The sequence below is a fragment of the Canis lupus genome, chromosome 7 (genome assembly GCF_003254725.2).
Source record: "Canis lupus dingo isolate Sandy chromosome 7, ASM325472v2, whole genome shotgun sequence".
Classification (NCBI taxonomy): Eukaryota; Metazoa; Chordata; class Mammalia; order Carnivora; family Canidae; genus Canis; species Canis lupus.
In genome coordinates, this window is record NC_064249.1 from 17649632 (window position 1) to 17662020 (window position 12389).

At 34.6% G+C, this 12389-nt stretch overlaps 1 protein-coding gene across 7 annotated transcripts in view; it reads right to left on the minus strand.

Moving 5' to 3' along the window:
- Nucleotides 1–12389, minus strand: part of EDEM3 (ER degradation enhancing alpha-mannosidase like protein 3) — a 72651-nt gene that overhangs the window by 35623 nt on the left and 24639 nt on the right. For all 7 annotated transcript variants that reach the window (XM_049112157.1, XM_049112158.1, XM_025430077.3 and 4 more), the window contains exons 5-7: nucleotides 8709–8821; nucleotides 7533–7686; nucleotides 2164–2298 (exon numbers count right to left, since the gene is read on the minus strand). In XM_049112157.1, coding sequence (XP_048968114.1) covers nucleotides 2164–2298; nucleotides 7533–7686; nucleotides 8709–8821 — 402 coding nt within the window. The remainder of the gene's footprint in view (nucleotides 1–2163; nucleotides 2299–7532; nucleotides 7687–8708; nucleotides 8822–12389) is intronic.

Genomic DNA, 12389 nt, shown 5'->3' on the forward strand with positions numbered 1-12389 from the left:
TTAAATGCACTTATTAAAATAATTTCTACCATTAAATACAATGTGAAAATCTCCTTACATACTCTTATTTGAAGAATTAAGAGAGAATTTCAAAGTTGCTATGTCATCTTTGAAACACAAACAGGCATTTCAAGAGCCCACTATTTACAGAACACACAATTTTGTTAGTGAAGACTAAATAAATTAACTCCTATTCATTTCACAATACCAAACATAACCTTATGATACTATTTTTTTTTCACTTTTTATCCATTGGACATCAAATTAAAATAATTTCTGATCAAATTCCTAGCTTGGATGAAAAGATGTTATAAAATATAAAAGCATAAGACATGTACAGGGGAGTTTCTAAGTTAAAATTAATTTCAGAGCATGAATCTATATTGAGCATTGGAGAAGTATTTCTACAAAAGAAAAATATCATTAAACCAATTTACCATTTTGCAGATTTAAGAACAGAATATAAAAGACTTAGCTCTTGATTCAATTTATGCTGATTTTTTTAAAACAAAGTAGACTACAGCTTTAATGAAGTTATAATTTCAGAGTGAGAAAGTTTCATAAAGATTATATTTCCCTGTTTCTATCTTACAGCTAAGAAAACAGGCCCAGTGAAATCCAAGACTTAGCCAAAGTTTAAAACTGAATTATAGAACAGCTAATATGAGAATTCATATCTCTTTATATTTTAGACCAAAAGCCGGCAAACCTTTTCTGACAAGGGCCAGACAGTATTTTAGGCATTATGGGTCATACAGTCACTGCCACAATTACTCAACTCTGTTACTTTAGCACAGATGCAGTCACAAACAAAAATAAATAAATAAGCAGGCTGTGTTTCTTTTTTTTTTTTTTTAAGATTGTATTTATTATTGGTGAGAGACACAGAGAGACACAGGCAGAGGGAGAAGCAGGCTCCATGCAGGGAGCCTGAGGTGGGATTCGATCCTGGGACTCCAGGATCACACCCTGGGCTGAAGGCTGTGCTAAACCGCTGAACCACCCAGGCTGCCCCAGACTGTGTTTCAATAAAACTTTATTCACAAAATAGGCAGTGGCTAGATTTGGCCCCGAGGCTGTTGTTTGCCAACCATGTATTGGATCGATGCTCTGTCAATTGCATCAGGTTGCTTCTTTTACAATAAATTACTATATATTCATAAAGTTAAAAGATCATAATTTTCAAATAGATTTGCCCATAAGTACAAAATAGACCAGTGGAAAGAGTACGGGGTGTGAATTTAGAAAACCATTTAGAAAACTAATTCCAATTCTACTGATTTACCCATAGCTGTGCATCCAATCCTCTTTGAGTCTCACTTTCCTAACCTACAAATGCATCAGTATCTCAGAGTTAAGTAGTTGAAATTACATTAGTGCAAAAGTGGCTATACTTTTCAAAGAAGGGGAAATATGTCAGCAAGTATAGAATAAAAATTAAACCAAACATGATAAATCTGTCCTTGACACTGTGAATATACATACACACAAAGACCATTTGATTTGTTTTCTTCACAGTCCGATCCAATGTCTCTAACAGTAGTATATATTCCCTATTTCTGCTTGCTTTATGTGTCCCATTTGCTGAATTTAAAAAAATTTTCCTAAGTCCTCTAACTCAAAAAGAGGGTGTTTTGTGATACTATTGCACAAAATGGCATGCTTAAATATATATATATAAAACTAAAAGTGCGAGACATAGTCTACAACAAAGTTCTTGAGGAATATTAAGTCTTTTGGATAAGAAATAAAATTAACCTCGGGGTAAACAAACTTACAGATATGACTATCAAGTGCAAAAATTTCACTGTTTCAGTGAAGTTTTCAGAAATGCAATAGGCCATCTAGAAGTTTAACAAATAAAACAAAAAGACAGTTTTTCATATAAACATTTCTGGTATCAATATAACATGGCTAAAAAAATCTCCAAAAAATAAACCTAAAAATTTATAGTTTGTGAAAAAATGCAAAGTTGTATTAATATACATCTACCTCACAATGATTTCTAGGTTTTTGACAAAAAAAGTATGGTGAAATCTAGACAAGAGTTCACTAAAATGACAATAATCCTTCAATTGATACTCCTCATACGTGAGCAATGAAAAAAAAGACAAAGTTAGTTATGCCCAATACCCAAGAGATCAAAGACTTTGAAAAGCAAACCTCAAATATTGTTGCTCCTGTGAATCGACTTAAAGCAGCGAACTCAAGGATCAAGGTACCTGCACAAGCTGTACAAGTATCTGTTTCAGTTCCTGTTCGAGCTTCCGGTTTTCTGATACCAAATTTTAAATTAATCTAAATAAAATCAGAAGATTATCAGAAGATTATCATTAACAACTGTGGAAAGATAATGGTTTCTATAAGAGATTATTTTTCAATCAAGATTTTTCATCAAATCAAGCAAATAATTTTTTAAAAAAGATTTTATTTATTTATTCATGAGAGACAGAGAGAGAGGCAGAGACATAGGCAGAGGAAGAGAAGCAGGCTCCACACAGGAGTCGGATGTGGGACTCGATCCCAGAACTCCAGGATCACGCCCTCAGCTGAAGGCAGATGCTCAACCGCTGAGCCATCCAGACATCTCAAATCACGCAAATAATTCATAAAATATTTAAACACTGAAATTTGATGGTCTTTATGACTTTTTTCAATTTAACATCCAGGGAAGTTTATTCTACTACACACATAATATTCATGGGGTAAATAATTTTTCATTTACTTCCTTCCTCAATGAGACCAAAAATCACTACCCATACAAGAATTACATAGAGAAAATATCATCATCTATTACAATTTTATTCTCTAAACAGTTTGAACCAGTTAGTATAAGAATAGGGAACTAGACTAGCTCTAAAAGAAATTAGATTTGAGAATTTGCATAAAACCAGTACTATATTAATCCTTCACAGCAAAAAAACTGATAAAGTTATGGTATGTATTTAAGAAGAAAGTAAAATTTTATTTACAGGTTTAAAAAGTTTTGAAATATAGAGTATATTGCCTTGCTGACAGGCTATCAAATAACACAAAGCAAATTTTTTGAAAGGAATTTTTTTTATAATTCAAAGACAGCAAAATCACACTACATTATAAACCTAGATTAACCAGAACCAAACTGACCACAAACTGATTAAAACTTGGATGGTCAAGACGCCTGGGTGGCTCAGCAGTTGAGAGCCTCCCTTCAGCCCAGAGCGTGATCCTGGAGTCCCAGGATTGAGTCCCACATCAGGCTTCCTGGATGGAGCCTGCTTCTCTCTCTGCCTGTGTGTCTCTGCCTCTCTCTGTGTGTCTCTCATGAATAAATAAATAAAATCTTTAAAAAACAAAAACAAAGACTTGATGGTCTTCTGAAGTCCATATAAAAAACAAAAGAGCAAGCAAATGCCAAGGATCTAGCATAACAAAAACATCAAATATAAATGTTTCCAGATCACTCATCATTTATTGAGAAATCCTCAATAATAAAATATTTACATTAACTGCACTAAGGTAAAGTATAATAAATTTTATAAATATTTGCAATAAGAGCCAACAGTAAAAAATATTTTCTGGTTAGTTCTATTAATTATTACAATCAACTGATTAATAGTTATCTACTACGTGGTGGGTATTAGGTTAAAATACAAAGTAACTGAAAAGATTCTTGTCCTCAGGGAGCTTAAAATTCAGACACAGCAAATAAGACAGATATATATATAAATGGAGATAGTAACTAATAATGGTAAGTCATAAGTGCCAAACGAATGGAAGTGACAACAAAATGCTAAGATCTAAAAATCAGAAGAGGGACGCCTGGGTGGCTCAGTGATTGAGCGTCTGCCTTTGGCTCAGGGAGTGATATTGGAGTTTCCAGTCACACATTGGGCTCCCTCCAGGGAGCCTGCCTCTCCCTCTGCCTATGTCTCTGCCTTTCTCTGTCTTTTATGAATAAATAAATAAAACCTTTTTAAAAAATCAGAAGAAATATCCTGATATTTGGTAAAATATTACTGAATTGGGAGTAGCCAAGAGCTAACAATGGCAAAGTCCAGGGAATAGTCAAGAGTAAGCAAAGGTAAAACAGAAAACTAAAATGGTATCTTTTCTCTTAACAAAAAAAGGGAAATACTTTGTCACTGAAGTTCTGTACATTAAAAATACTTAAGATAGTTGCATATTGCATATTGCATTACAGTCTTTACTGTCCCAAAATGTTCACTACTAAATGATGTAAAAGAACTATTTCTTAATACATCTATATCATATCATTTCACTCTTCTATGCTGAAAATCTGCATTAAACAACTTCCAAATGCAAAATTTCCAGGGGGCACTACTGTTTCTATAAGACAGGAAAAAGGGTTGAGCGCCTTTTTTGCTTATGGAAATCCTCTTGTTGACTTTTGATCTAGAGGCTGGTTAAATAAGTTCCAGTCCTTCTGACTAGATCTCAGAGGATCGGGGTAGAGAGGGCATTGGTAGGAGCATCTGTTAAGTCATGTAGAAGCTAGAAACAAGGAGCTTATTGCCCTTTACTGGAAAGGCTTCATACAAAAAGGTTAAAAGTATAATAAAGGTTTTTGTACTTAGAAGGAATTTGGAACCTGGTTTCTCCCTCCTGGTCCTATGTTCTAGGGAGTCACAAAGTAGTTCTTAAAAAAGAATATTTTTTATTAAAAAATAAATATTATTTATTATTAGAAGTTTAAATTACCTACACTAAATTTACCTACATTACATATTTGCTACACCCATAAGACCCCTAAAATATGTACTATATCAAAATGGAATTCCCATTAACCCTGTTTTATGGATATAATCATCTACCTAATCTTATAAATGAGGTTTTAAATGAAAAAGTGGCAAAGTGGGATCCCTGGGTGGCGCAGCGGTTTGGCGCCTGCCTTTGGCCCAGGGCGCGATCCTGGAGACCCGGGATCGAATCCCACATCGGGCTCCCGGTGCATGGAGCCTGCTTCTCCCTCTGCCTGTGTCTCTGCCTCTCTCTCTCTCTCTCTCTCTGTGACTATCATAAATAAATTAAAAAAAAAAAAAAAAAAAAAAAAAAAAAAAAAAAAAAAAAAAAAAAAAAAAAAAAAAAAAAAGAAAAAGTGGCAAAGTGTTTTTAATTAACTTTGAGGAAATGGCATCATAAAGTGTGGGCTACTTCTAGGGTTTATATGCAGATGTAACAAATGACCATTAACTATTAAAATAGCATTTCTGCCCAGCAAATTCTTGAGTTAAAAACATTAATACTACCAATTATGCATAACCAAGAGCAATTGTACACACTTTCAAGAGCAAAAGCTCATAAGCAAGAAGAAGGCAGGGTAGAAAGACACTTGTTTTGTATATTTAGTCCTCTTCTAAAAAGCAACTTTTAAAATTTTCCTGATACTTCAGAGTATAAGAAAATAATACATTTTCTTTATTTTACTATAAGACTCTTAGTAGCTTTTTAAATTCCTCACCTGTTTCTCATGTTACAGCAAAAGTAAAGAAATGCTAGATTCCCCAAAATTTAGCACCTCCATTTATAACAAAAACTAAAAATATTCACCAAAAGTTACTTAAACATACATCTAGGTTATTTGAAATAACTTTGCTTTTAATATGCTAAGAAAATAAAAAGATTGACAAACAAGCTTAACCACACTGAAAAGCAAAGAAATTCACATTAAAACAAGACTCCATTTTTTCTCATTAAATTGGCTAAAGAATAACAATACACATTGTTGACAATGGTACAAGGACACATATACTTTTATAAAACACAGGTAACTGTAAAAATAGAACCTTTCTGGAGAACAACTGGGCAACAATAAGTACCCAAAGCTTAAAAAGCATTCCGTATTTCTGTGACTTACTATATCCTCTTCTAGTAATTTATCCTATGGAAGAAGAGATCTATACAAAGATGTTCACAGAAGAGCTATTCAAAAATATCAAGAATGAGAAATTTAAATAAAAGATTTAATAACTAGTCTCTTTCACTAAAAAAAAAAGAAAAAGTGTTGGTCACAATCCACTAAATTGGTGGGTAAAGTAATATGCTGTGACCTCCAGTTTGAAAAGCACTGCTCTGTATCATGCTGTTTCTCCAAAGGTTTCTTGATGGGGAAAGTGAATCTTACTTGATTTATATTGGGTGAAAAGTTATTCCAGGTAATAGAGATGGCAGGCCTGACAGCATGGAAATGGAAAAAACAAAAAACAAAGAAAAACATACCTTAGGTGTTTGGGGAAACACTAACAGATTCTTTTGATTGAAATGGAACACTCATTTCATTGGGGTGTGAGGTTCTGAGAGCAAGTCGCAAAGTCTACTGCCAAACCATAATGAATTCTGAAAGTTAAAAGATACTCTGTACAATAGGGAGTCAGTAAAACTTCTGAGGGTAGTTTGATAAAAGTTGTTTTAGTAAGTTTTTTTAAGTCTCTAAAGAATAAACCAGAGAGAAAAGAGTAAGATAGGTATTTACAATAGTTTAAGAATAAAATTATATATTATAATTAGTTGCTTCAACTAGCATACCAGCAGTAAGAAAATAGAAAAATTATCAGAACTTAGTAATGGCTGAGGTATCTAACTTGGACAAGATGGAGAGAGCAATAGTGTTAATAAAGACAATAGCCAAGAAAATTCTTCCCATATTCAATGGTTTCTTTCCCTTTGCTTTAAATATAACATTTTTGGGGGAGGAAAAAACAAACTCTCTCAACTGACTCTGCTGCCACCTCCAACTAAATCTCAAAATAAACAGACCTGTGTTTTCACCTACTTTGAACCCTTCTCTCCTCTCCTCTTTACTCTTCCACATTACATCCTTTAAGGTTCTATTTGCATCTAATTCTCCTATTGTTTTTTATTTCCTTTTTTAAAAAGATTTTCTTTATTTTATTTGAGAGAAAAAGAAAGCATGACTGGGGGAGGGGCAGAGAGAGGGAGAAGCTGACTCCCCACTGAGCTGAGAGCCTGGGGGGAGGGGGGGGGACTTCTTCCTAGGACCTGGGATCAGGACCCTGAGCTAAAGGCAAATGCTTAACCAACTGAAACACTCAGGCTCCCCTCCTATTGTTTTCTAGAAGACCTCCTTTTGAAGCTCTAAGATTTCATAATACCATAGCCTCTACTGTATGGTTCTCCTCCTGAGTCTTTTCCACCACTCTACTTCCTCCTCATGCCCCTGTCCTGTGTTCTCTCCATACCCTCTCTTCTGGAGAGTCAACATTCACTCTGTTTCAAATGTAGTTTCTGCACAAATAATTCTGTGCCCAAATTCTAGTTTGGCATCTGTTTCTTTCTTCTGCAGCATAATCTAAACTGTTACACAGTGACACATAAAAGGCTTAAACTAATCTAAACTCTCATACCACTCAAATGCAGAACTGAAATGTCAATATAAATTATTATATAGCTATGAAGTATTTTTCCTCAGCCTCAAGCAGGTAATGAACAAATGGTTCCAACTACAAAAATTCTTTTTTTTTAAGATGGTAAAGAAAGTATATAAAGACTGCTACGTTTTTCAGATTACTTACTCTTGGATAAGGAAGGCCACTGGTAGTATTGAAAGCTGGTAAAAGTTTGTAACCCAATTGCTTCGCCATTTGGAGAAGTTCATCATTGTACCACTGCATGTACTCGCCTTTTTCTTTCAGCATGATCGCCAGCGAGTGTCCACCCAAAAGACCCCTACAATTACAGAGAGGAAACATTATCCATTTCTTACAGACACTTGAAAGTTACCACCTAAAAAGATATGGCTATCTTGTCACCAACAATTTAGCACACATAAGGGAAGACTTCAGAAAGGACCTTTCTTTTTTTTTTTTTTAACCTAACTCTGGCTACTCATTTTACAGCAAACCACAGCCAGTACAAAAAAGTTTCAGATGTTCTATCTGCTGTAAAGTGTTTGGCATTCTCAAACACCTTAAAATTCCTTAAAATAAAGAAGATACTTAAAAAAAAAGAAAGTATCCTAGAAATCACTTATTTTAACAACCTGACATTTGATTCTAACAGCTTTTAAATTTAACTTAATTATATCATGCAATCTTTAACTCTCACAGAATATTTAAAAAATCTCCCCAACTCTGTATTAAATAGATTAAAAAACTCTGTGAAAAGCTACATAAATATTTCCTAAATTGAAAAAGACTCTACCTGTTTCACAAAAGGAAATGTATAATAACATAAAAGTAACCATAAAGTATAAAAATTTAATAATGTTGAAACCTGAATTAATAAATCTTGTAATTCGATACTTTTAAATGTTCTGAGAGCATTTCAAGCTGTTTATTAGTTGAGAGGTAATATTATACATTTAATTTCATTTGGCTTGAAGAGATGCTGGTTAAGATTAGCAAACTATGTAAACTAGCGAAAAACCTGAGATACAACTAATATGCAAATGGTCAACCTCTAACCCTTTTTTTTTTTTTTTTTTAACAAACACGGGGATTACCTTTGATTTGAGTCTGCAACTACTTCCAAACTCTGCTGCTGTCTGTCTGTCTCTGATACAATGCAAGGTCATCCCCCAGCCTCTGTTTCATAACACCCCAACTTTCATCTTTTAAGCATAAGCAATTTCTTGCTTTATTACCATCAAGAAATAAACAGTATAGCTTAGGCTTCTGTTATTAAAATTACAGCTTTAGTAAAAAAAAAAAAAAAAAAAAAATCATAGCTTTAGTGTCTTACATACTTACCCAAGAACTCTGATGTTTGTTTCAAAGACTGATACAACTACATCATTATCTAAATTAACATCTCTTAAAACTTTTCTCACTGCATCTTCAAATTCTTTAGTTTTATTTAATACCTAGAAGAAAATTATGAAAATAAAGCTCTTTTCTACCATGTTAAGAAGAAATAGTTAGAATGAGCTACTAAAAGCAAGTTAATACATTAAGACACTAAAAAGTGACAAATATAAAATGTTTCCTTTATATTTACTATAAAAATGTGGTATCTAAAATCCTCCAAAATTAAATGCCTACATTATAAGGAATCTTTATATACTATTTTAGACACATGGAAATCATTAAGAATTTAAAATAATAATCATCAGAACTGATAAGTGGTTTCTTAATCTATAACCCATGGCCTAGAGCTACATGAGATGAGCTCTTTCAGGATTTGGTTTCCAAGTCAAAACAACACAAAAACCATCCTATTCACCAAACATCATTTTAAGGATGCTCTCAAAAAAAAATAAAAAAAATAAAAAATAGGATGCTCTCAAAAGAAAGTACAACCTTCAGAGAATGACTGACTGTAAACCACATACCACCTGCCATCTTCACCCATGGATGCGCTGACCCCTAACTAAGGAGGAGTACAATGTTGTGTTCAAGTGCAACCTCTGATTTGAACTCTGGTTCTTTCACTCACTACCTGTATCTCAGTCAAATGACTTCCATCTCTGAGCCTATTCCCTCATCCATAAAAAAAGGAAATATCTACTCTCATAGGATTGTTTATCATTATTATTATTATTACCATGGGGGTCTAGAATCCTGACTAGGTTAAGAATTCTGTTCCAGGAAGGGGCCAATGCGTTACATAGTTGCGTTGATTTTTCAGTCTAAATCAAGGCTGTATCAGTGAGCCCTCTTGCTCAACTATTGATCCCAACAGTTACAATCAGAAATAGACAAGATGACTTAACTCATGCTCTAACTATAACCCACTGTGCTTATTGCTTATCACACTTTCTTGAGTCACTGACAAGATATTTTGCAGTGACCAGAATATTCCAACTGCCAGACTAGAAAAGCCCTGATATCAATGGAATGATAGACACAGCCTACATGTCACCTTACCTGCCCATGATCATGGGTTGAACACCTGTACCCTTCCTTCCCACCGCCAACCCCCTGCCCCGCCCATGATCACACACTCTCAGCATGTTTTCTTGCATGTATACCCACCTGACATCTCCATCTTGCCCATGGAGAGGTCTATTGTTAGGGCTTGTGCCTGCCATCTTTCCCAGCATCCAGCACCAGAAATAAATCTCTCCCCTTCTCTTTTCCAAGACTTTCCTCTCTCTTGAGTAATGCCACAGGTTTATCTATTCAGTGTTGGCAAACCCAGCCAGGTGCTATGCTTCCAATTTGGCCCCCTCAGGATTCCCAAGGAGGAAGCAGTTGGCCGAGGCAGTGTGGCAGGCCTTACCTGTTTGTTTTCTGAGTTAGCAGTTGTCATAGATTGTTCAGTAACAGCTGCATAATTACATGCTTTTAGACCTCGGATCCACTAAAGGTATTTTTCCTTTACTTGTTTAATCTTTTTGTTTGATAAAATTTTGTAGTGTTTTTTCACTTGATTTCTTTCTCTAAAAATTCTAATTTAGTTATAAAATATTCCATAAGAATATCTAAGGGGCACCTGGGTGGCTCAGCTGTTGAATGTCTGTCTTTGGCTCAGGTCGTGGTCCTGGGATCAAGTCCACATCAGGTTTCCTGGGGCGAAGGGGCCTGCTTCTCCCTCTGCCTGTATCTCTGCCTCTGTCTCTCATGAATAGATGAGTAAAATTTAAAAAAAAAAAAAGGGTATCTGACTAAATTTCAAGTAGGGTAAGTCCTGAGTAAAATATACTATGAAGCCTTGCTTTAAACTGACTCCTTTTCCTTGACAATCTCTAAATCCAAGTAAATTCTGCAGCCCTATATCATACTTTTAGAATGAAACACAACTGTTCTACCCCCTACTCACCTACACATACACTTTTTAGTATCATTTTGTTAATCTTATTATTCTTCCTAGTCTATCTCCAGAGAACTATTCCCAAGAATTATACCAATGCTATTTGTTTCAAAGGAGAATAAAGGTAGAAAGAGTTCTCTTTGTCTATAACTAGTTAGAAAACTCATTCCAATTGCTCTATTAGTTATCAGCTCTATTAGTTATCAGCTCCTAGCTGATAACAATGATGAATTCAGGTCTTCCTTTCCCTTATTATTTTTAATTTGTTTCAATATCTCTTTCTACGAATTTCATGGTAATGTAGAATTTTTTTAAAAAAGATTTTATTTATTTATTCATGAGAGACACAGAGAGAGAGGCAGAGACACAGGCAGAAGGAAAAGCAGGCTCCCTGCAGGGAGCCTAACATGGGGCTCAATCCCAGGAACCTGGGATCGCAACTGAGCCAAAGGCAGATGCTCAACTGCTGAGCCACCCAGGTGCCTTGGCAGTGTAGAATTTAAAAAGAAATTTAAATTTAGTTCTTGGCATCATTACATCAATAAAAACTAGATGGACAGACTTAGGAACAGATTAAATTTAGTATATGTGCTGCCGAAGTGAGCACAAGGAACAGATTAAATTTAAAAATCAAACTATGACAACAGAAATTCTACTTGGTACGACCAAAATAAAAACAATAGAGGTACATGTAGCATCACACATGATAGGTCTATCAATATTTTCAAATAAATCACAAAATAAAAAAGCTCACAAAGTAAAGGCAAAGTAAGTTAGAAATATTAATGTGTATTAATAAAATGTACCAAATAATTCCTTTTAAATGTAGGAAATAGGGGCACTTGGGTGGCTTAGTTGGTTAAGTGTCTGCCTTTGGCTCAGGTCATGATCCTAGGGTCCTGAGATCAAGCCCTGCATGGGGGTCATGATCCTAGGGTCCTGGGATCAAGCCCTGCATGGGGGTCATGATCCTAGGGTCCTGGGATCAAGCCCTGCATGGGGCTCCCTGCTCAATGGGGAGTCTGCCTCTCCCTCTGCCCTTCTCTCCCTGTACTTCCTGCTTGTGCTCTTTGCTCTCTCAAATAATAAAATCTTTTTTAAATAAATAAATAATAAATGTGGGAAAAAATTTTTCTAAACTAATTCTTCTGTTTAGATTAAAACGAAAATTTTAAAATAGTAATAAAAATTCAAAATGAATGTTTATGTTTCAAAGCTATGATGACATGTAAGAAGTTACTTAGGTTATTCCTACTTGAAAAGAGGAATTAAATTTAAATTAAATTTAAATTTAAAATTTAAGGAGTTTATAAAGTATCTTTTTTTTTTTTAGATGTAAGGCTTTATCAGCCTTTCTTAACTCTTGAGGATAAATTCAACAAATAGGAATTACTTATCTGAATCTGAACCAAAGATTAATAAGAAGTAGTACCTCATAGTTAACAGGAAACTTAGATACCTAGTCTAGCCCTTCTGAGGTGAAAACAGGAGCCCAGAAAAGTTATTTAAAATTAAATCATTTATTTAATTAATTTATTTAAAAGTTATTTAATTTGGCCAAAATCACACATACCAGTTTATCAGATCACTTATTACTACCTGCCACAAGGAGCCAGAACTCAAGTTTCTACCACACATTACGAAGAGTATGGTCTGCTAACCAGCAATAGCAGCACCAC